This window comes from Kogia breviceps, chromosome 19 (genome assembly GCF_026419965.1).
Source record: "Kogia breviceps isolate mKogBre1 chromosome 19, mKogBre1 haplotype 1, whole genome shotgun sequence".
In the NCBI taxonomy this organism is placed as follows: domain Eukaryota; kingdom Metazoa; phylum Chordata; class Mammalia; order Artiodactyla; family Physeteridae; genus Kogia; species Kogia breviceps.
The window spans coordinates 38,096,404-38,121,959 of NC_081328.1; the positions used below are offsets into that span (position 1 = coordinate 38,096,404).

General features: G+C 36.6%; 1 protein-coding gene across 1 annotated transcript; it reads right to left on the reverse strand.

The window, feature by feature from the left end:
• Nucleotides 1-815: 815 nt before the first annotated feature.
• TOP2A (DNA topoisomerase II alpha) lies at nt 816-25,556 on the reverse strand. The gene is made up of 35 exons (XM_059046481.2): nt 25,410-25,556; nt 24,375-24,530; nt 24,068-24,158; nt 23,588-23,651; nt 22,248-22,393; nt 21,727-21,824; nt 21,297-21,509; nt 20,779-20,952; nt 20,493-20,594; nt 20,248-20,385; nt 18,825-18,963; nt 17,414-17,571; nt 16,988-17,113; nt 16,235-16,345; nt 15,985-16,090; nt 15,784-15,893; nt 15,416-15,508; nt 14,900-15,014; nt 14,688-14,809; nt 13,323-13,471; nt 11,346-11,577; nt 11,014-11,148; nt 10,689-10,889; nt 10,315-10,510; nt 8,546-8,637; nt 8,278-8,442; nt 8,070-8,153; nt 7,131-7,313; nt 6,719-6,809; nt 3,432-3,584; nt 3,061-3,184; nt 2,897-2,940; nt 2,343-2,483; nt 1,706-1,905; nt 816-1,132 (listed from the first exon to the last, which is right to left on the reverse strand). The coding sequence occupies exons 1-35, from the start codon at nt 25,428-25,430 to the stop codon at nt 1,004-1,006; spliced, it is 4,602 nt and encodes a 1,533-aa protein (XP_058902464.1). The 5' UTR covers nt 25,431-25,556; the 3' UTR covers nt 816-1,003.

Sequence of the window (25,556 nt, forward strand, 5' to 3'; positions counted from 1 at the left end):
AGGGGGAAAAATGGGCAACGATCACGGGTTGCAATGTCTACAACATTTTATTAAAGCACAAAATTGTTGGAATTAAGCTAAATAGAAAAACATAGTAAATATTTACAAAAACATTGATAACACCACTCAACTCACACACATATAACGAATGCAGGAAGGTCTTAAAAAGTTTACAAGTTGAAAATTATGGAGATTTCCTCAAATTGGATGTAACAGCTCGCTGCTGAGTATGGCATCAATATAATATATAAGATCTTTGAGAGAATGCTGTCCCCGACTCTTCTGCAATCTAGTGCCCTCCTAGAAATTTGTTCCTTGGGAGATTCAGACTCACAGGCAGCCAGAGGGGACAAGTCAAGAGTTGAGATAATCTCAACTTAGGGTCTAATTTTCTTCATCTGATTGACTGTGTTGAGGTTATATAGACACAGCCACGGTGTTTTTCTTTAGCTTATTCAAAAAGATATGAAGAATATGAACAATTTTTCACTGCTTAAAAATTCAGCACATAAAAGGCTGAGCGAGGAGTATTTGGTACTGGAACTACATAAAGTTCTATCTGATGGAAAATTACCTATGAAACTAAGATAAAACAGAAATTAATCATGCTGTATCTCATATTTACAGAAAGTAGGCAGAGCAGAAACTTTTATGTCAAAGTGCTCCAATTTTAGCTTAATGAGTGGTCAAACTGCATTATGCTGAAGTGACCACACAACTGTCTCTACAGGCCAGAAGAATCTAAAATCAGATTTAAAAGGCAAAAGAAAACAGACTCAATACATATACAAAGCAGAGAAAAAAACAATCCCACGAGATGGTCACTACATAGACAGTATTATATAAAGATAAGGGACCCTTGGGCTCTACTTCACTTTGATGGTTCTGAATTAAAACTACCTTCCCCAAACTAAATTCAGAGGGGAGGAAACAGAGATTCACGTAACTTTAAAAACAGTCTTGGGCTCAATAAGACAATTACTTAAAATAATCACCTCACATTTTAAAACAGATCATCTTCATCTGATTCTTCGAGGTACTTTATAGGTTTCTTTGTCCGTCCAGATTTTGCCCGAGAAGCCACAGCTGAGTCTAAGTCCAGATGGAAGTCATCGCCGTCCTCCTTGGGTTTCTAAAAGAGAAGAGCCCAAGTAGTTTGTACAGTGTCATCCTGACATCAGAATTTCAGTGCAAAAAATATATCAACAGACTACAACTCAAGGAGTTTTCCACCTTCTAATGAGTAGTAAGAAATTGGGACTTACCTGGTGGCACAGGGAATCCGCCTGCCAATGCAGGGGACACAGGTTCGAGCCCTGGTCTGGGAAGATCCTACGTGCCGCAGAGCAACTGAGCCCATGCACCACAACTACTGAGCCTGTGCTCTAGAGCCCGCAAGCCACGACTACTGATCCTGCATGCCACAACTACTGAAGCCTGCACGCCTAGAGCCCGTGCTCCACAGCCAAAAATAAATAAATAAATTTTAAAAAAAAGAAAGAAGGAAAGAAATAGACCGAAGGCAACTCTCTCTTGACTAATAGTGGCATATTCAACTTTTTTACAACTAAACTACATAGAGTAAAAGGCTAACAGACTATGGGATTTAAATTTCTTTCCTTAAAAATGTGCCAAATTATTAGGAGCAAAGCTTGGTTATGTGCTTCAAAATACCTACAGCAAAAGGACTGACTAGGATAAATACCTTGCTTGTGACTGTTTTAGAAATCATTTTCTCAAAATTAGAGTCAGAATCATCAGAAGAAGACAGCTTCCTTTTGCGGCGACTCTTGGTTTTGGGGGGATTAGGCTTTTTAGAGACATCAGAATCCAAGTCTGGATCCTTTTTGATTCTTTTTGGTGCAGCCCTTTTTTTGGCCCCTGTAGTAGAGGTGGAAGACTGACCTGCAAGTGAACACAGACATCTGTCAGGGCCACTCTTAGCCGAATTGTTCCCACAGTGAACCTTCTTTAGCAACCTGTTGACTGCTTATATTTAACATAGGAAAAGACAACCTAACAGGTGAAACGCATTAGAGAATCAAAGTATCCTTAAGCATATGATTTTTTTGTAGGTATATGCTTCGTGTTAAACATTTGCAACTGTTTCTAACTCCCATCCCTGTCATAGAAATGAGCTAACACCTGGCATTTTGAGAAACATGCTATTTTTAAACCTTTTGACAAGCAATTTTGATTATGAAGATCTAAAGATTTGTTTTCATTTGGTAAAGGCTTAATTTCAATATCTATAGTAAATTCGGGGAATAAAAAATTGAAGCTGACTTGTGGCAGCCAGTAGTTAATCCCAATATTAACCCATCTCAAAGACTGAGGCTCACTTTTTGCTTCTGTCTTCTTCACTGTCACATTCTTTTTAGGAACAGGGTTTATGGTTTTAGTTAAAGCTGGGAAATCAGCAGCAGGAGAGCTTGGAGGAGGTGGTACATTATCCTTGGCATCATCAGCATTAAGGTCCGTTACTTCAAATGGAAAGGAAAATGGTACATATAAGCAATACATGAAACTCTGTTTACTGCTTTTGTCCCTGCTCTGAATTCCTATTTAAACACCAAGTCTGTGACTTTTCTGGAATATTTCAAACACACTTTTATAACTCTGTTCTAATTTCTGGGTTCTTCATGAGCAAACAGTATTTTTTTGTATCTCTAGCACCTAGCATACTACATGGCAAGCGAATGATTACTTTTAGTATATTAGATGTAGGACCTATTTATGTGCGAAACTAAACCTAATGAATAATATCAGTGTAATGCTAACAAGAACCCACATTTATTTTCAAAGACAGGACTTGGACAATGTAAGCCGGGTTAGAAGCCGGGTGGACCTGATTGCTCTAGTAAAGCAGACATCTCACTATTTTTACTTAACATACCTGATGTGGCACTTTTCTGTGGCTTCAGTTCTTTGTTAGTATGTCTAGAATAATAATAATAAAAAAATCCTGATGACCAATTCTAAATGTGTCAAACAACAAAGAATATATCATCAACTATTAAAAACAATCACGATAAAATCCCTATTAGAGAGGATACTTACTTTGGGGAAGTTGTGGTCCTAGGTGGACTAGCATCTGATGGGACAAAATCTTCATCTTGAGTGTTTTCATCAAAATCTGAGAAATTTTCATCTGAATCCAAATCCATTGTGAATTTGGTTTTTGCTGTTAAAAATATACAGATACAAGGAATCAAAGAGGATAATAGGAGAAATATTTAACCCACAGATTAATATATTAATATTTCCTGAAGATATAAGCTTCAGCTTAATCTTCTAAAAGATGTTTTAGTTTCTCAAAAATGTAATTACTGCTGTAAGATATATAACAATTTCTGGGACTATGTGCCTTGAAAGAGTCGCCCATTCAAATCTTTCAGAATATGCAGCATATGTTCTTCACTCTTCCTTACTTGCTGCTCTCCGTGGCTCTTTTTCTCGGGGAGGGACATCAAAATTACTTTCGTTACTGCTCATATCTGATTCTGAATCAGACCAGGGGTTTCTTTTTTTGGCTTTCTTGACTGGTTTAAATGGCAATGTAGTTTGTCTCTTTGTCTTGGTACCTGGAAGGGAGATAGGAATTAACCATGTTTACATATTCTTTGACTCACTTTTCTCCATCTATCGTCCATCCATCCTTCAAATATTTATTGAACTCTGTGCTAGTACTGGGAATAGAATGGTGAACAGAAAAGGACATAGTCCCCCTTTCTGTGGAGCTTATAGTTTGGTCATCTAATCCCATATATAATAATAATCCCACATGGTATATATGTTTACATAGGGCATGTAGTATGTATGCTTATGTATATAAATAAGAGGCTTTTCCAAGAAAGAGATGCTTGGGTTAACTAGTTGAAGGGAGGTGGATGACAAAACATTCCAGTTTAGGAAATAACATGTACAAAGCCCTGTGAGAAAACATAGTGCACTTAGGAAACTGAAAGAAATCCATTACGGCTGGAAAACAGAAGTCAGAGGGAGAGTGGCTGGTCTTTTAAAAAAAATCTTTGGCTGCACCCTGCGGCACGTGGGACCTTAGTTCCCCGACCGACTGGGGATCGAACCTGCGCCCCCTGCATTGGAAGGTGGAGTCTATCTACTGGACCACTGGGGAAGTCCCAAGAGAGTGGCTGGTCTTGTTAAGGATTTTGTTTTAAACAGGGAACCAATATGACCAGATGTGCATTTTAAAGAGTTCTCTCAGACCATAGTGTGGAGATGGGAAAGGCAGAAGAACAGATGCAAGATCAACAGGAGGTTACTGCTGAAGTCAAGGCAAGGGAAACAACTCAAAGGGAAAAGAACGGCTAGGCCCAAACCTTGAGGAACATTTAATGGCTGAGTTAAGGAGGTTTAAAGTCACTAAGTCTTGTTAATTCTTTTCCTCAAATGTCTCTCATACCAATGCTTTGCTATTTATTTCCCTCATCTAGGCCCAAAGATAAGGACAGACTCCTTATTGATCTGACTTAGTCCTTCCTTCATGTTCTTTCTTTATACACCTACCTAATTTCATATCTCCTAGTTGAATCTAATCTTATCCACCCTCCTCCAACAACCTGGTTTTCTAACTCTCCATAATCTGGTTTAACTATTTTCTACTATTTTCCACTCTGTTAAGGGGCCTTCTCATTGTCCCATGCATGCATATTATATGTCCATTTGCCTTCTCCCAGTCTAGAATACCTAAATCTTACCCAATTTTTAAGACTCTAACCCAAGTTTTACCTCTTTCACAAAGCCTCTACAATCTACATGTACCCACACTGATCTCACCTTTCTCTAAGTCCCTACAATGGCTAGTATGTATTGCTTTACCTTTCTTTCCTGATAAACCTCTTGAGGGTAAGTGCCGCGCTTCCCCACTTCCTGTGTCCTCACAAGATTTGAGATAGTGATGGGAAACGTGAATGCTCAAAATACTTATCTGATTCATTGGTTTTATATGCTAATTGATTGCTAGGTAGGTTTAAAGTTAAATATGTGCTGTATTATAAGGCCAATATATAATTTTCCACAACACAGCACACACAACATACTTTTATTGCTTCTTTTTAATACTAAGATGTTTCCATTTGTTTTATTCATCTTTGTACTCCCCACAGAACTGAATGTTATCTATCAAAAGTAGATACTCAAGGATAGACATATACATCAATCAATGGAATAGAGTTAAGAATCCATAAATAAACCTTAATATTTATGGTCAATAGACTTTTGGCAAGAGTGAAGACAATTCAACAGGGAAGAAGGTTTTTCAACATATGGTGCTGGGTCAACTGGATATCCACATGCAAAAGAATGAAGTTGGACCCCTTCCTTATGCCATATACAACTTAATTCAAAATTACCTAAATGTAAGAACTAAAACTAAAGACTCTTAGAAGAAAATAAGGGGTAAATCTTTTCTTTTTCACCATGCCACGCAGCTTGTGGGATCTTAGTTCCTGAACTAGGGATTGAACCTGGGCCCATAGCAATGAAAGCATGGACTCCTAACCAACTAGACTGCCAGGGGTACCCTAGGGGTAAATCTTAATGACCTTGGATTTGGCAAAAGACATGACACCAAAAACATGAGCAACAAAAGAAAAAAAAAGATAAATTAGACTTCATCAAAATTAAAAACTTGTGCTTCAAAGGACACATCAAGAAAATGCAAAGATAATCCACAGGCTGGCAGAAAATATTTGAGGATCGTATATCTGATAAAGGTCTGGCATCTGGAATATAAAGAACTCTTACAACTAACTCAACAATAAAAAGATAAATAACCCAATTAAAAAATGGGCAAAGGATCTGAATAGACATTTCGCCAAAGAAATATAAAAGCCCCAAAGTGGAAACAATCCAAATATCTAGCAGCTCATAAACAAATAAATATAATGTGGTATATTCATACAATGAAAAACTATTTGGCAACAAAATAGAATGAAGTACTGATACATGTTACTACATGGATGATCCTTGAAAACATTATGCTAAGTGAAGAAGCCAGCCACAAAACATATTATATGACTCCATTCATATGAAATGTCCAGAATAGGCAGATCTAGACACAGAAAGTAAATTGGTGGTTGCCTAGAGGGAGGGGGAGTTGGGAGAAAATGGGGGGCGACCACTAATTGGGTACAGTGTTTCTTTCCAGGACAAGAAACTGTTCTAAAACTGAGTATACTAAAACTACTGAATAGTACACTTTAAATGAGTGAGTTTGGTATGTGAATATCTCAATGAAGAAGTTAAAAAAAAGTAGATATTCAGTAAAGGCATAATCAAATGGTTAACAGAATTGTTACTTCTATTTAATTTACTGAGTGAGTGTTAAGTATATCCCAGGCATGGTGTTGAACTCTAGGGAAAAAACAACATGACTAAGATATGGTGACTGTCCTCAAGAAGTTTTACATATGAATATATTACATATATTAAAACCTCATAACTGGCTAGAAAGTGAAATCTAATAAATTGAACATTTTCTTTAGATCCCAACAAAGTATTTCATTATAAAATGATCTCTTCTAAAATAAATCAAATCCCAAGGACAATGTTAGGGAAGTTCAAGTATACTTCAGACATAGCCCTTCTTCATGTACCTCAGTAAGAACTTTTGAATGTCTAATATGGAATGTACTAGGTAGCAAACATAATTTAGTCTCAACTCTATATGATTTTCCTTAAAATGTTTTAATACCTGGTTGTCTTTTCTGTTTCTTTTCTAATCTCTGTTTTAAGCCTTCTATTTCCATCCCATCCTCTTGAGGGCTTCCTTCAGTATTTTCATTCTAAAAGATAGCAAGACAACAATGGTTAAGTTCTTCCCATTTATTATTTGGAATAATATAAGGTCAAATATACAAATATATATTTGGTCAAAGAGTGATTTTTTTTTTCTTTGTATTTTGGCTAAGAGCTCTGAATAAAGAAGTGTATGGGTACGACTTTTTCAAGATACTTAAACATTAAAAAAATCAGGCTCATAAGAAAGGAAAGTTGTGATTAGTTGATAAATTCCTGACTATGGGATTAGAAGTTTTATGATTAGTTCAATTTTAAGTGGAAAAATGTTTAAAGTGTTTTATGTCTAATGCTTTCAAGAGTATTACCTTAATTTTTTTTTTAATTTTCTTTTCTGCCTCTGCTTTCATCTCTATGGTCACTTGGGGGATGACTCTTTTTCCACATGGAGAAGGCAAAACTTCTGCCCTTTGTGGTTTTTTCCCCTTTGCTTTCCCACCTTTCCCAGGAAGTCCTATTTGTTCATCTTGTTTCTCCTTTGCTTCAACAGCCTACAAAAGGTTGATATAAGAAAGCAAGTTTATAAGCCAACAAAGACATTACAGCATCGATGCCACTTTATAGGGACAGAATAAAAGGCAACAGTTAAACTGATTTCAATTTGTTACATCTTAACATAAATTTGTGATAAGCTGTTCTATCAAGGATACCACCAACATTAAGGCACTTTGTAAACTCAATTAAGAAACAAGAAAGGATGTGATTCCAGCAATGTACATTTATCCAATCAACTGATTATAAGTTGGACATCCAAACTGAAGTACAATAATATAAATCTGTTTGTTAGGACTTTTACCTTAATTTATGAAATACTTTTTCTTATGTTAAGATAATACTGGAGAACAAATCACATTAGCAATTTTGGTAACAGAGGATCTCCTGAAACTACTGATTAGCTAGCCCTGAAGGAAACTGTTTTTGTCCTTTCAGGTTTACTTGAAGGACTGGGCTGGTTTTCTTCTGCATTTGAATTCTCTTTATCTTCTCAGTCCCAATAGGTCAAAAATCAACTCCTGCCCTTTCCCCTTTGTCCAGAAACTTTTAGGTAGTATGTTTCTTGGCACCATTTACTTTATTCTAACTAGTTTCTAACAATCTGTTATTTTATGTGTTATCTTGGAATGTATCTCCACGCCCCCTGTATTCTTTCTATTGCCAATTGTGAAATTTCTTGACAAAGAGGTATACTGCTAGAATACATTATTTCATTAATAAAAATTCTAACACAAGCATTATAAACTACACACCTCCAGCTCTTCAATAAAAGCAGCCAAATCTTCTTTCCACAAATCTGATGGACTCTTTCCCTTTAATGTTTCTAGCTCTTGCTCCTTCATAAGACAGTCAGAAAATTAAGTTAATTTATGTGCATAAACAGCATTTTCCCAAAGCACACAATTTACTTTCACCATTAGAATACAACCAAGCAACATGTACTATCCATCAACAACTCACTTTTTCATTTCTCAGTTTGCACAGTTCATCTTTCTTTTCCTTGGTTAGATACCAAAGAGGCATATCAAGAAGGTAGTTGAAGGTTGGTCCAGAATCTGTTACAGAGTCTCTCTTTTCAGTTTCCTTTTCATTGTCACTCTCTTCATTTTCTTCTTCATCTGGAACCTAAAGGAGAAATTAAAATGTAGCTTTAATAGGAAATGTAAAACATAGACATTAGACTATACATAGTCTTTAATAATACAGAAAATGCTAACCAAGAAATTACCTTTTGCTGGGCTTCTTTCCAAGCCTTCACAGGATCCGAATCATAACCTCTTTGAATCAGAACTTTAATTAATTCTTTCTTAGGCTTGTTTTCTGTTTAAACAAATGTGAACAGTGATAGTTTTGAGCAATATTTTAGGAAAGGGATAAGGTTTTACCATATTAAGTGAAAAGATTAAAACTGGAGATTAAACTGTCTTCTTGCATAAATTTGTACATCCTGGTGGATGGTCAAGTCTGCTCCCTAAACCACTGACAAATGTAAATTACCACAAGGGGGCAGTCAAATCATATATGAGGTAGTGACTTAATCATAGAATAACACAAGACAATCAAAACCTTTATTTCTGATAAATATTGACCTCAATTATATTCCCTGGTCTTTTATTTATTTATTTTAAAAATTATTTATTTATTATTTATTTTTGGCTGTGTTGGGGCTTTACTGCTGCGCACGGGTTTTCTCTAGTTGCGGTGAGTGGGGGCTTCTCGTTGCGGTGGCTTCTCTTGTTGCGGAGCACAGGCTCTAGGCATGAGGGCTTCAGTAGTCGTGGCACGCAGGCTCAGTAGTTGTGGTGCACGGGCTTAGTTGCTCCGTGGCATGTGGGATCTTCCCGGACCAGGGCATGAAACCATGTCCCCTGCATTGGCAGGAGGATTCTTAACCACTGCGCCACCAGGGAAGTCTCCTCCCTGGTCTTTTAATTTCAACACCCGAGTGGGCAAGTTTTTAGTGCCACCCATTCAGCCATTGACTTCTCTTGATTATAGTCCCCTATAATGCATCTGTTCCCTTTTTTCTATAGCACCCCTCTCCCAATGTTTACTGCAGTCAATTTGTTAGACTTTGAGGGACACTGAGAGTTACTAGCTATAATAGAGTGAGGTTTCGAGTACCACCTTTCATCAATTAACTTGATATATGTCACAGTTTAAGGCCCTCTATATTTACTCCTCAAGAAGACTGGATAGTCTCTAGTATTTCCTAAATTCCAGTCAACTAAATACAGTCTTTACTTTTTATTTTTCTTTGAATCATATCCAATATTACTTATTTTAGCTTTGTCTTAAGCAATAATATCTGTGAAATTAGGGGATTGATATGCCATTGTTATTGTATTTTAAAATATCCATGAAAATGAACATGTAACTAATAAGTTAAACATTTTCATGTACCATCAGAAAATGATCTGTGATCACTGGTAACTTGCATTGTCATGTTTTGGGACTTGCTACTACAACCCATAGTTACCTGGCTTTTCTAGTTTACTCTGGTCAGAGCTGAGCCATTTCTTTTAACCTTCCAGCTTTAGTCAAAACTTTTCTTCCTGGTTACTTAAACTCTGATTTAGTTGCTTCTAGAACGTCTTAAAAAAATTCCCTTAGACATGACTTTCAGTCTTGAGTATACCATTTACTTATAATATACGCCATTTAAAATCCTCCTCCTTCCTTTTTTTGTTTGTCTATCAGACTTATCTCTGCTCTTTATCAATCAGTTTACACAGGGACCTCTTCTAGCTCTCTGTTCTCTTCCTGTCTAAATGTTAACTAAATCTTGATTTCTCATGATGCTCAATCTAGGAAAAGCTATCTCTTTTAAACTATAAATGCTTATTTAGGTATTTGAAAGAAATACTTGTACGTGTAACCAGTGGAAATAAACGGATTTTGCCCGCCCTCCCCATCATCCCTCTCACCAAAAATGTTTAAAGGAAGTGAGGCACGATAGTAATTTTAGTACAGGAAGTTATTGTTCCAAAAACATACCAATGATTATTTTGCCATCTATTTTCTCTAAGATAAAGCGAGCCTGATTATTCAGTTTAGCAGATTCAGCGCCAAGCATTCCTAGAAGCCATTCTTTTCTTAATCCATAATATTTAAGCCTGAGTTCAAAGAAGTCTCTCAGAATATCCAACACTGTGTCGTATTTCTTTAAACAGCCTACGTGGTCAAAAAGCACCTAGAAAAGATAAACAAGATTAGAGTCAACAACAGATAAATTGGCTAAACTTTAATGGTTTTAGAGAAATGACTTTATTCTTTGAAACTGTAAAAGTAGCCTAAGATATCCTTTTAAAATTGATATTAATCTTTAATATAAATGGAAACATACATATTTCTCATGAAACAAGACATACCATAGAGTTGCACGTGAGACTAGTTTGGAGTTTGAAGACTCTGTGTAGTCCAACTCTCTTTGCCTCTGCCAGTTTTTCTTCAGTCATCTTCACAACAAACTTCACAGTGGTGTCTGTGTGGTATTCCCTATAATCTGTTATCAGAGGGGGTGTCTTCTCAGTGCCATTCAGCATGGGTTCTAGAACCTGTTCTTTATACGTCTAAAGAAAGAAATAATCCTTTTGTAAATTTCTCAAACATAGGCTCCTGAATATTCAACAAACATCAGTATAAAAAATGTTTCCCCGATCACAAAAATCAAAAAAGAAATCCATAATTACTTACTTGGGTCCATGTTCTGATGGGAAGCTCTGAGATTTCAATGGTTGTAGAATTAAGAATAGCCACTTCACCACTAATCACATATTGATTTGGAGCCAGCTCTTCAATAGTACCCTTGAAGTTCTTGTAACTTGGAAGCTAAATTAATATTTTAAAAAAAGAACATTTTCTAAATGTGATACTAAAACAAATCCCAACAGCATTAAACAATAAATCTAACTAACATTAAGCATGAAATAAATTTTCTATTTGTGTCTGTCCTCTTTAACCATATCATCTGCTGAACTGAAACCAGAGGAAAACTAATAAGGTTCCTAGTACCACAGAATAGTTACCATTGGCAAAGGTTCTTCTCCATCCATCAAACGTCTGATGTTATTCACAACTTCACGAACGTCAAAGTTGGGGATTTTGCAGGACCAGCCCGTACCAATTCCTTCAGCGCCATTTACCAGCACCATGGGTATAATAGGAATGTACCATTCAGGCTCAACACGTTGGTTGTCGTCATATAAAAACTTTAACGTGTGATCATCTTTTGGTGGAAATAACAACCGAGCCAAAGGGCTAAAGAAAACAAAGAATGTTATTTTAGAAAAATATTGGCTTTGACACAACTTTCACGGAAAGAACATATGTTATCTCAGATATATACATGAAAATTACTTTGGCTTTACTTGCTGACTAATATTCATTTACCAATATTATTTACTGAGTACTTTCTACATGCCAGGCACTGCAGATATAAAGTCTCAGTCTTCAAGGAGCTCAGTAAAGGGAGATATTCTAGTACAGGCATTTTGTCAGGCGGTACGGTAAATGCTAAATAGAAAAATAAAGTAGCTAAGATTGATTGAGGGGATGCTAAGGAATGGTAAGCGCTTTTTGATAGGATTAACAGTTGAGCAGAGAAGAAACTGAGAGGAAGAGTACTGCAGGCAGAGGGACCAGTAAGTCAGAGGCCCTGAAGGCATGTTTGACTATAGGCAAAGAGGCCAGGTGTGTTTGAAGCAGAGATAGTAGGAGACATGGGGAGTGGGAGCACATATCATATAGGGTCTGGTTTGCTAAAACAGGGCTTTAGTTTTTCTCTGAATGAAGAAGTTGAAGAGTTCTGAACCAGAGTAACCTATTAAAAAAAATCAATTCGCTACCAAAAGAAAGAAGAATGGTAGACTATAATAGTCTGTATGAATATAATGAATGGGGTGGCTTAGTATTTTTCCAATGTGGAGCCCACAGGGATGCAGTGTGGAGAAAAGGAGTCAAAGGTAACTCCAAATTTTGAGCCTGAGAATTAGAAGGATGACTTTCCATTTACTAAGACAGGGACGAAGGATATGGTTTTAAACTTAACGTTTGAGATACTTATTAGACATCCAAGTAGTAAATGTTGAGAGGGGACATGAAATTTAGAGGGTAGGGCTGGAGTTATGAGACTGGATGTACGAGGTACCATCCATGGATGGGAAGGCAGTATATGTAGTGGAAAGAGGACTGATGAAGGAGCCCTAGGGCAGGCCAGTATTTGGAGGTTGGGAAGATGAGAAGGACCCAGTGAAGACTAATAGGGAAGAGAACCAACAGTCTGGTGTCTTGGAGGACAAATAACGAAAGAAGACTTTCAAGGATGGAGTGATTACCATACCCTATGCTGTTGAAAAGTTGAATAAGATGACAGGTGAAAACTGACCACTCATAATGTACTTTCCGTAGACTTGTAAAGGAAGTAAAATTACAACTTGTGGTATTTAAGAAGAATCAAGTTCTTCTTTATTCCGGCTCAAACTCTACAGGGTTTCCCAACCTCGGCACTACTGCCATCTTTGTTCTTTGCCTTGGGGGTGTCGCCCTGTGCATTACAGAGAGTTTAGCAATATCCCTGGCCTCTGCTCACTAGATGCCAGTGGCATGGCTCCCTAGTCATGACAATCAAAAATGTCTCCAGACATTGCCACATGTCCCCTGAAGGGTAAAATCTACCCTGGTTGAGAACCACAGCTCTATATGGACAAAGAGAAGAAAATAAAAGAAATGGGAGTAAAAACATTTATAGTTTGGCAAGAAAACAATACTTCTAAGGGATACAAAGGCTAAGCTATCAAACTGAAATAGAATTTTGACTTTCTACTCATTGCAAAGAGTAGCATAGTTAAACTTTAAAGAGCTAGTTTTAAACAATTAATAATCCAAGCATCTGCATCAACAATCTATTTTCCAATTAGCTGGATTTTTCTATTTTTGGTCAACTAAATCTCACAATACTTCAAAATTGGAAATGGCAATTCACAAAAAATCGGAAGCATACCCACCTGAGCATTGTGAAGATGTATCGAGGACTAGCAGAATCCTTGCCACCATGCAGCCTGGTACCAAACTGACCAATGGGCTGCAAGAGGTTCAGATTATTGCTACCCACAAAGTTCTGAGCCAAATTGATAATGGTCATCATTAGTGACATCTGTGGGTGGGGGGAAAAAGATTCATTAATCTAATCTGCAGTCTCTCAATAGTAACATGTTTGTTATTATGAGTGTGTTTCACTATAATCCTGTAAGGTTTTATGAAGTATAGATATTTATTGGCTTTTCCCAGATAAATACATGGCAGAAGTAGTACCTTAAACCTAAGAATTCTGGCTCCAAGTTCAGGGATCTTGCCTTCCAGTAATTTCTATCAAGTCCTACTCAACCTTGAAGGTATAGCTCCTCTATTCACCCTCAGCAGAATGAAATATTTCCTCCTTTGTGTTAAACACTTTGCTCATTTCTATTCTAGCATGTATCACTCTATTCTATAGGGATGTGTGTATGTGTGTGTGTGTGTGTGTGTGTGTGTGTGTGAGATATAATCCTCTGGTTAAACTGTGATTATACCTTAAAGGTAGAGAACATGTATGATTTATCTTTGTATACTTGGTACATGGTAAGCATTCAACCAATGTTTATTATGTGAACACTTATTGAGTACGTGCTATATTCTGATTGAAGCAACAAGCAAGACAATCATTACCTTTAAAGTTCTAGAAACTTATAGGCAATCTAATTCTTTAAAACTGTTTTACATAATAAATGCAAAAAAAGCAATTTCAATTACAAAATAAAAAATGAATAGGTGTATGTTTGTACTGATATAAAGTCAAACAATTTAGACATATATGAAAAATTGGAAAGTTGCCCTTTCCAATTCCCGGCAATAACCAAAGTTAACAATTTGGAGTATTATCCTTCCTTTAAGTATTATTCTGACTCTTTTTTCTTTTCCTTCACCTGACAATAGAACATGGACATTCTTCAATGTTAGTACATATAGATTTACTTAAGTTATATCACTGATTCCATGCGTAGATGTGTCATAATTTATAATAATTTTCCAATTGATGGACACTTTCCATGTCTAAATTTTGGCATAACAAAGTTATAGCAAACATCACTAAATCTCTTTGAACATAGATCCTTGCATATCTTTTGATCTATTATAGCATCCTTACAGGAACATTATTTTTATAAACAGATTTGTTAGGTCAAAAAATAAGCAATTTTAAAGTTTGATATATTTCACCACATTGTTCTCTACTATGGATATATAGCTTATACTTTCATCAACTGTTTGGAGAATGACTTTGCAGGTATTTCTGCTATAATGCTTTCTGGAAACATTATAGATTATGTGTTTACCTCACCATGATGATAAGAGGACATCTCAGCTACTGACCCAGCTAACTGGGCAACCTTCACCTCTCGCTTGTCATTCCGTTTGAAACATGTAAACAAAACCTTTCTCTGGCCTGGTTTCAAACCTTTAAAATGAAAGAAGTGCGAATATTAATATCCTCAAATTAACCATTTCTGGGCATTGATTTCCATCTTATGATAAAGATAGAACTCACCATCCACCATAGATGGGATAGACCTCTCATTATCCGAATTTGAGAACAGGATAAGCTCCTTGTTTATGAAGTCATTGTATGTCAGATATGTGGTAGTTTGCCCATATAAGTAATCCTGAGGAACCAAAGAGAGTATTACATGATCTATTTAAAATAAAAAATATCGCTGGTCTTAACAACGCTTAATACAACAAAAATAAAACAAAGACACATGTTAGCATTATCACTTCTATCATAATTGTTAAGTCCCTCAAAAGCAAAGAATTATGAGGTATTTTATATGTTTTAAAGACAAAACGAATTTAATTGCTGCACAATCAGGAAAAAAGCGCATTGACTCTGTGGTTTCTTTCAGGTCCAATACATTTATGCAGCAGTCTAAATAAGAATAAGGATATTTATAGTTATCTGTTAACTTTTTAACTGAGGTACTTATTATTCAGTAACTTTGCTATAATGTCAGTTCTAAAGGTAATAAATAGTACATTTTGTGGGATATATTTAACATTTTTTTACCTCAGGAAGGCCAAGTAACTTTCGTTGCCTTCTATTTTCCATGAAATGAGTTAACCATTCCTTTCGATCATCTATCTGTTTTTTGCTAAAGGCCTACAAATTAGAAGATGAAAAAGATGTCACTGGAGCTAATAGGTTCCAAAATATTTCTTCTATAAAAAATTAACAAACAAACAAACAAACAAAAATTAACAAACAACAAAAACTCAGTTTCTAAAATATCTGGCTCCTTTCTTTGGGATATGCTTACTAAAAACAATCTATTTTATAAAACATTTTATTATAGGAAAATTTAAATGTTTCAATTGACTAATTGAAGCATTGATTTCTAAAACTAGGAGATATGTATGAAATACACTCAAACTCACCAGGCTGATTGCAGCATCATCTTCAGGACCTGAATATTTGAATTGGATACGATGTCTTTTCATATCTGCAAAGTACTCTTTAGCTTCTTTTGATGTGCTGGTGCCCAAACCTACAAAACCAAGAACACCAAGTTACTCCATATAATATTGTACAATGGTATATAACAAAATGAGAAGTTCTATGTGAGTTTCATTACAAACCTTTGTAATACTTGACTTTCCATTTTTTATGATTTGGTGTAGAACTCTTCCATTCTTCAAACTCAGGAAGGCTATAGAATGCCACTTCTTGCTTGTTTTTAGACACCTGAGGTAAAAAACACATTGCTGTGGCTTTCCACACTTCTGGGTCCCCTGCATACCATCATACATCACTGGGGTTATATGTGTATCCAGGGTTGAGGAGTAGGGCCTTAAAATATCCATTATGGTATCTTAGAAATTAGTATACCTTTACAATGGGAGTGATAAATTCCTCCAGAAAACGATGTCGCAGAAGAGAGGGCCAGTTATGATGGATAAAATTAATCAGCAAGCCTTTGATATGGGAACCGTCTTGGTCCTAGAAATATTTGGAAAGCCAAAATACAAAAGAATTGTTTAGAAACTAAAAGGATTATGATTGACTTACTGGTAATTTCTCAACATTTTTTCTATGGGGATTAAAAAAAAGGCTATTCAAATTCAGACTCACTTAACTTATATATGTAATATACATAAAATACAAACATAATATATCTTAGTAGATGTGGATTAAAAATAATGAACAAAGCTCCAAGTTAAGTAATTTCCTTTCATGGCAGAAAAGCAATGCAACAATAAGATGTGTTTAATTTACGTTAACAATCTAAAATATTTGCTATTGGGCTTCCCTGGTGGTACAATGGTTAAGAATCCGCCTGCCAATGCAGGACATGGGTTCGAGCCCTGGTCCTGGGAGATCCCACATGCTGCGGAGCAACTAAGCCTGTGAGCCACAACTACTGAGCCCATGTGCCACAACTACTGAAGCCCGTGTGCCTAGAGCCCGTGATCCGCAACAAGAGAGGCCACCGCAATGAGAAGCTTGCGCACTGCAATGAAGAGTAGCCCCTGCTTGCTGCAACTAGAGAAAGCCAGTGCGCAGCAATGAAGACCCAACACAGCCAAAAATAAATAAATAAATAAAATTTAAAAATTTAAAATATTTGATAACAAATCTGACCTGATCTGTCATAATCATTATCTTCCCATAACGCAGAGTCTTCAATGAATCTTCATCTTCATAGTTTTTCTTGTACTGAAGACCCACAATCTTGATTATATTGTTAATTTCAGCATTTTCCATTATCTGAAATGGATGTATAGCCAAAAAAGTACTATTTTGTTTATAAACTTTAAAAGAACAAAGAATTACAACAGTATATGTTGCTTGGGCTTTCTTGAACTCCAGTATTTTGAGTTATTAGCCTACACTTCAGTAAGTCAGAAAGATCTGTTAAGATATGCTACAGTGTACCCAATTTCCTAAAATAACAAAAAAAATCCAAGATATATTTCAAAACGCCCAATAAAGGAATGAAATACAAGCATGAAGTCCTGCATTATAAAACTAGATTTAGATTCTGAAGATAGTTTTTATATATTCTACCTGCTTATGAGAAGCTTCTCGAACATTAAGCATTTTTCCTCTTAGGGGGAAAACCCCGTACTTGTCTCTCCCAACCACACCAAGGCCTGAAACAGCCAAAGTTTTAGCTGAGTCTCCCTCTGTCAGGATAAGTGTACACTCAGTGGAGTTTCGGCCTCCTAAAATAAACAAATTAATATTAGCACATTTAGTTCAACCTCAAATATACTAACTCAGACATGTGCTAAAACACAAATAATTTACAATTCATAACAAGTTGGCTGAGGAGTCAAATGGAGCTAAGTAATTAGATACATAGTTTAGCTTAAGTTTGTAAGTTAATAAAGTCTTAGTTTCTTAGACTAATTTCTCATGACAATTACACTGTTGCTAAACATTCATTTAATCATATTACATTTAACATATTTGTTGGTGATAAGGTTTAAGACATGCTACCCCAAAATATGGCACCTTGGCATACTGAATATCTTTTTTTTTTTTTTTTTTTTTTTTTTTTTGCAGTACGTGGGCCTCTCATTGTTGTGGCCTCTCCCTTTGCGGAGCACAGGCTCCGGACGCGCAGGCTCAGCGGCCATGGCTCATGGGCCCAGCCGCTCCGCGGCATGTGGGATCTTCCCGGACCGGGACACGAACCCGTGTCCCCTGCATCGGCAGGCGGACTCTCAACCACTGTGCCACCAGGGAAGCCCCATACTGAATATCTTAAGCTGAGGGAGTTTTGAGAAAATGGTAGAAGCAGAAAGATCTCTCTGACCTCCCGGTTAAACTTCGCCCCTGAAGCGTGTCGTAAGACCCTCATGAGGAGATGCCCTCTTTATACCTGGAGGAAAGGAATATTCTAATCCAAGATTGAGGGTCACCAAGAAGAATCTGAATGAAAAGACCCTGCTAAGTTTCCCCAAGTTTACTATACTTAGCTCATAATCATTGTCCTATCATATCTTTCCACAACTTTCCATTCTTCCTCAAAGCTAGCATAAAACCACTTAGGTTTAACCATTTCTTTGGGTCTGCATTTCCTTACAGTTTTCTGGTGTCACAAAAAAACCACATTAAATAAATTCACATGCTTTTTCCCTGTTAATCTGTCTTTGTCAGTTTAATTTTCAGAGATAGTCGGGGACCTAAGAAGGTTGAGAAGACTTTTTTCTCCTCTACATTAGGTAATAGATTACTATATAAACATTTTGTTTTATACCCCAAAATAATCCTCTCAACACTATTTTTAACAGCTAAAAATTGAAATGACCCAAGTGTTCAATAACAGGGAACTGGTTGATTTTTAACAAAGTACAAATATTCCATTGATGATTAAGTGTCAAGGGAAAAATATCCACAGTATGCTGTTAATGAATAAAACAAATAACTGAACTACAAGATTTAAAGTTTGGAAACATTATTAAATGTGTACCTGCATCATTGGCATCATCAAGTTTGGGAATTCCTTTGATTCTGTTATGTTTTACAGCTGAACACTTCTTGTTTAACTGGACTTGGGCCTTAAATTTCACCCAATTTAGTATGCTTTCTACAATACCACAGCCAATTGCCTGAAAATGAGAGGATTCATGTTAGGGAAGAAGAGTTCTGTCAGAAATCTAGAGTGCAAATGAGCTCACAAAAATAAAAAGAATTCAAAGATGAAAAGAGGTAGAAAAGTAATGTCTGGATAAAGGGTGGCACATCTTCCTGTCTCAGGTTACCACTACTGAGGGAGCTGGTTCCTTTGGGTTCATTCATTCAATAAATATTTACTGACTACATACTTATATTGTGCCAGGAACTGAGCTGCATGTGGAGATCTATTGGTTAAAACAAATTAGACATGGTCCTTGTTCTCAAGGAGTTTAGTTTACAACAAGGAAGACAGAAATAAAACGAGAAATTACAAGTGTGACGGGTGTTACAGATAAGTGAAAAGCATGTTACATATAGTAATATATGTCCAGTGTTATACGGGAACAAACTTGGGGAAAGAAGTAGAAAGTAAAGGCTTTCATGGGGAAATGACATTTAAGATCTAAAGTAGTTTGGGACTTCCCTTTGGTCCAGTGGGTAAGACTCTGCGCTCCCAAAGCAGGGGTCTTGGGTTCGATCCCTGGTCAGGGAACTAGATCCTGCATACATGCTGCATCTAGAGTCTGCATGCTGCACCTAGGAAGTCGGCATGCTGCAAATAAAGATTCTGCATGCTACAACTAAAGATCCCGCATACCGCAGTGAAGATCCCACGTGCCACAACTAAGACCTGGCACAGTCTAAATAAATAAATATTAAAAAAAAAAAAAAAAAAAAAAAAAAGACTTAAAATAGCCAAGTGTAAAGCATTTCAGGCAGAGTAATCCTCTGCCTGAAATGTGAAAAAGCTCTACTACTGAGATGAGGTTGGAAATGGCAGGGTCTTGCAGGCCAAATTAAGGAATTTGGATTTAGATTTATTCAACCTAGTGGTTAGTTGGGGCCTTTGACTAAAACAGGAAATAGTTTTGTTTTCTGGGGGTCGGGGAGTTCCTTGTATGGCGATCAGTTAGTACGGAGAGAACTAATTCAGTTTGGATGTGTCCACTGAGAGCAACTTTAGGCATGCAACGCTTGGTAAGTAGTTAGATGGGCTAAATTCAGAAGTGATCTAAACTGGTGACATGTAATGGGTAAATATAGATGGGGTATAGATGGTAATTAAGGGCTTGGTAAGACCTGGTAAGAGTTGTTTTTTTATTTCCTTTTCAGAGTGAGAAGACATGTGGGAGGAAGCTTTATTTCTGCAGGGCTGAGAAGGGCAATGGAAAATAAAGGAAGGTGCTTCTATTTTTTATTTCCCTCTAAGTACTCACAGCTTTGATGAATTTTTCACTCAATTGGCATGTTGATCCAAAGCTCTTGACTTGTAAAGTCATGTTCTCTTTTGTCTGGGAGTCGAAGGTTGGGTTTTCAATTAAGGCATTCACAAAAATCCACATGTGATTTTTTACCTGCAGTAAAAGTTGAAAATAAATCACTAAAAACTTACTCATGCTTTATTTATAGCCTTTCTCTTCTCTCTTGACTTTAGAAAGAGCACTGTGTTAAAGTATCATACCTGATGTGCTTTTACTGCAACACCAGCCTTGTTCTTTTTCTTCACAATATCAACAAGTTTAGTCACAATCTGATCAGCTATATAATCAACATGTCTGCCACCCTAATGAGGAAAAATACCAAACTGTAAATTCATTACCCTCAAAATTATAATAATAAAACATTAAAAAAATCTAATTTAGCTTCCTTTATGCCAAGGTAACCAAATATTCAAGTTCATTTTGTATATTTAAAACAATAATACTTATATGTAAAGGTAAATCATAATAATTCAAAAATAAATTTACCTTGGAAGTAGCAATGCTGTTGACAAAGCTGATTTGTTGAAAGCCTTTTTCACTCATTGTTAAACACACTTCCCACCTGGGGTTTACTTGTTCATGGATAATTTTCAGTGGATTGCCAGTTTCATCTACCTTATCCTTCAGATACATATCTACATAGCTACGGAATCCTTTTATCTAAACAGGAATTAAAAATAATAGTATTAAAATTTATTTAAAGTAAATTAAAAAGTAGATTGTAAAGATTTTTCAAAACTAATGAAATGGTGTTCACTGATGGGCATAAGAGGATGGTCATTAAAAGAAACCAAAGGATTTATTTAGGAGATTCTTTGAGAAAGACTTTAGTGAACTTAAAATGAGCTAACTGATTTTAAAAAATGTAGCATAATGTTTTCTTTACAGGAACATATTTGCGAAGTGGTTAAGAAAAATATATGGGATGGAAAAAAAAAAATCAGCATTGCCTTTGACAATGATCACAACAGTCCCTCATTGCCCACACTCAGGAAAGTACTTACTGGAAGCTTATTTCCATTGAGAAAGACCTTGACATCTTTAGTGGATCCAGCAATATCATATGCTCTTCTAACCATCAGTGCAACAATATCTTTGTCTAGGCTTTGCATTTTAAACTTAGACAAATCAGGGTGGAAGGTAATACATGTATAATCTTCTCCACTAAAGGGCCCGAGTTCCATCTCACCAGCTCTCCCCATGTTATCCATCCATGTCTATGGAAATAAAGAATAGAGGAGAGAGAAAAAATTCAAGTAATCTCACAAACTAGAACTAAATAACACAAATCCAAAAAACCCCCCACTCCCCAATATATGTTTATGAGTAATTTCCCATGATGTAATAGCTTATAGATTATGTTAAACCATTAATACCACTATAAATTGCGATAGTACAATTTATAATCAAGGCACAAGATACCTATTTACTTGCCTGTTTGAACATTTTCTTGTATTCTCTACTGGCTGTTTCCACAGTAAATTTGGTACTGAATATGTTACACAATTTGGCTCCATAGCCATTTCGACCACCTGGGCAAATAAATGTAAAACACTATTTAATTGTTCTTATCTCATTAACAGCTTTATTTCTTAATCACTGGCAATGTTATTCAATTAGAGATTTATTTCCATGCTTTTTTTTTTTTTTTTTTTTTTTTTTTTTGCGGTATGCGGGCCTCTCACTGTTGTGGCCTCTCCCGTTGCGGAGCACAGGCTCCGGACGCACAGGCTCAGCGGCCATGGCTCACGGGCTTAGTCGCTCCGCGGCATGTGGGATCTTCCCGGACCAGGGCACGAACCCGTGTCTCCTGCATCGGCAGGCGGACTCTCAACCACTGCGCCACCAGGGAAGCCCCTATTTCCATGCTTTTAACCTTTATGCCACAGACAGTCATTTAAAAGATGTATTTTTTTCAGCAACAAGTATGTTTTTTATTTTCCTCGATACTCTACCTGTTATTTTCTTTTCTTCATCATCATAGTTACTAGAAGTTAGGAGCTGTCCAAAGATGAGAGCTGGGACATACATCTTCTCAACTTTGTGTTCAACAACAGGAATACCTTTTCCATTATTCCATATACTAATTAAATTATTCTCCCTAAGAAAAGAAGCGTGAAAAAAAAAAAAAGAAGCATGAAAATTTTTTTAATAAAACAGATGTTAAACTAGTGCTTAATATTTTTTAATATTTAAATATTATTATCTCTAAAATATATGAGTTCACAAGTCTCAATTTCTTTATGACTCTTTTTCATATATACCTTTTGAACTTCAGCATGCTTAGTTCCTAACACTCCTGAAATAGGAGCCAAGAGAAAAAAAAAAAAATCAATCCTTTTCCAACACCTGGGCAGACTCTGATAATATTGAAAAAATAGGAAATTTTAAAATGTTAGGATAAACAAAGGGAAATGATTTATGCCCAATGGAAAGAAAAGGACAAAATTTGGAAACAATATTATTATATCACTTCTAAGGGGATCATCTGTACTGTCCCAGCACCCTTAGTTTTCCCACCCAACAAAGTACATTGCAAAACAAATATGAAAGGGCATTATTAGTTGTAAACTTCCCTGCTCGCCAATAAAATGCTAAAAATTTATTTGGACTTACTTATCTCTTAGTTATTTTAATTCTCAGAAGATAATATATTTTAGTTATAACCGCAAACACACTATGGTTCTTATTACAAATAGTACTGAGTATTATCTACAAAAAAGACTAATTAAATCTAGCTTAACATTTTTTAAAAGACTATGATATCAAGTCCTTAGGAGCATCTGAGTACATCATTAACACATTTCCCAAAAAGAGCCTAAAGTATAGTTTATTTTATAGCTCATCAGGCTAATTACAAGGAGAAGCAACACCCTGACTACCCACAAAGGGGGACATTTATAAGCAGAAATGTTAGATCAAATTATTCTCTATCACCACCTGCTGGTTTACTATTTGAATAGCATCATGAGAAAAAGTTACAGCTATAGATTCCAGAATACTTAGAGCAGTTAGTGGAGATGCTTACTAAAATATTTAGGGATGAAGTATCATAATGTCTGTAATTTAGTTTGAAATGATTCAGAAAAAATATAGATGGAGCAAATATGGCAAAGTGTTGATAACTGTTGGATCTAGATTGTAGGTATCATAGATTGTTCATTTTAGCCTTCTACCTTTCTGCACTTTTGCAAACTCCCATTTAAAAAAAAGCCAACTTTACTATAAATCAAAGTAAATGCAACTAACAGTAACAATGAGCTATAAAAAACAAAAGACTAAGCAAGAGACTTACCGGTCAATTGTGACTCTAATACAAGACATTTTTGGGTCCCTTTGTTTGTTGTCTGCAGCATTGACTGAAAGAAGATAAAATACACATTGGTAAAAAATTAAAGTATTTTAAAAAACATCCTTTAACTCTAAGACATAAAAAGAAAAAAATCTCAAGCAGCACAGGAATAACATTAATGAGGTATTCATTTAGCAATTTTTATTCATAGGCTGGTTTTCTAGGAAATAAGTCAACTTCTTAGATTCCAGTAGACTGCCTCACCTTTGCCAACTGTTGTTTGAAAGGATAGGATTTCTGGCTACAGAGGGTTTGCCAGGAATGATACTTCTTAGGAAGGATCTGACCAGTGGATCTTTGTATCAAAGAATATACTCACCAGCATATAGCTGATTCACTTTGTTATACAGCAGAAACTAACACAACATTGTAAAGCAATTATATTCCAATAAAGATGTTTAAAAAAAAAAAGAATACACTCACCTAGAATCTCATCAAAGATTTTGTACAAACCAGGAACAAAAGTGACTTCCCTACAGTTAATGCCAATATCTTCATCGTAAACCCACATTTGCTGGAAATAAGGCAAAGAAATATGGTTACTTTGACCATATATTTATTCCATTTTACCACCATGATTACTATAAAGTCTTCTGGATTAGTAGGACAATATACATGATAGATTAGGCCAGTTCCAGTGACACTCCAAGTACATGAAGTACAGAAAATTAACCTGGAAAAGTACACATTTTAACTACTTAGTAACTGCATTTAATTAGCTTGGTTTTACCTGGGTCACTGATTCCACAGAGCCAATGTAGGTGTCTGGGCGGAGCAGAATATGTTCCAGTTGTGTCTTCTTTTGATAGATTCTTTCAATAGACAGTCTTTTCTTAGCATCTTCATTTTTCTTTGTTTTGTTGACTTGCATATTGTCATTTACAGGCTGGCAATTTTTTAAAAAATTGAAGAGAAGGTATTTTGAGTCACACAGGTTTATCAGAAACCATAAACAAAACACCTATCATAGTGATCTGCTTACACACACTATAACAAATCACAACCTTTTACTAGTTATCGGTGGAGTTGACATCGTTTTGTACAAACTTGGCAGTTTAAGTTAACTGCAGCCAGGTTCCCAGGTGTCCGTTTAAATTGACATATTATTTTCCCAAGTGTATCTGACATGAAAATATTTTTACGTGTTAGACGCCATCAACAGCATACACCCCCTTCTTTCACCTACTCCACATATATTTACTGAGTGCCTACTAGGTCCCAGGCAAAGAATAGATTCTAATTCAGCAGCAGCTGCAGCAGCAGCAGTTTGGGAGGCTATGGATCCTATCCTTTGGGCACGTTAACGTTTTGAACACAGGAGGGACTTATTTTGAGCACCTCGGGGCTGCCGGCTGCACAGTGGGAACCCTGTGCCTTGCTCTGCACCTTCCAAGGTCAGGGGCGTTCAGTCCCATTTTCAGCCCCAGGTAGAAGAGGAGAGCATCTGTCTGTGCCGCTTAAAGCCCCACGCGGACCATGATCCCACCGATCGACTCCAGGACTAAGTGAATTCCTAGACACAGTAAAACACAACGACGCACCCTAGAAGCCAGGTTAGCCGATAATAATTCACTATTAGCACGAGAAAGGGGTTTCAGCCTCTTCGCGATCACGCCAAGTCCAGGGGACCCGGATCGACGCGGAACACCGGCGCCCAGTCAGCCTCTGCCGGACCACAGGCCAGGAGCCTCCCTCACTCACAGGCAGCCGGAGGGATGGCGGGCCGCGTTGAGGCCCCGCAACGCGACCCTTCCGCGAGCCGTACCTGCAGTGGCGACACCTCCATGGTGACGGTCGTGAAGGCGCTCGAGAACCCTGCAAGCGACAAAGCCGACGCGACCTTTGAGACAATCACGGAACGAGCCGCGTCTCCACAGACGTTCGTCGGTTAGGAGAGCACTTCCACTCCGGT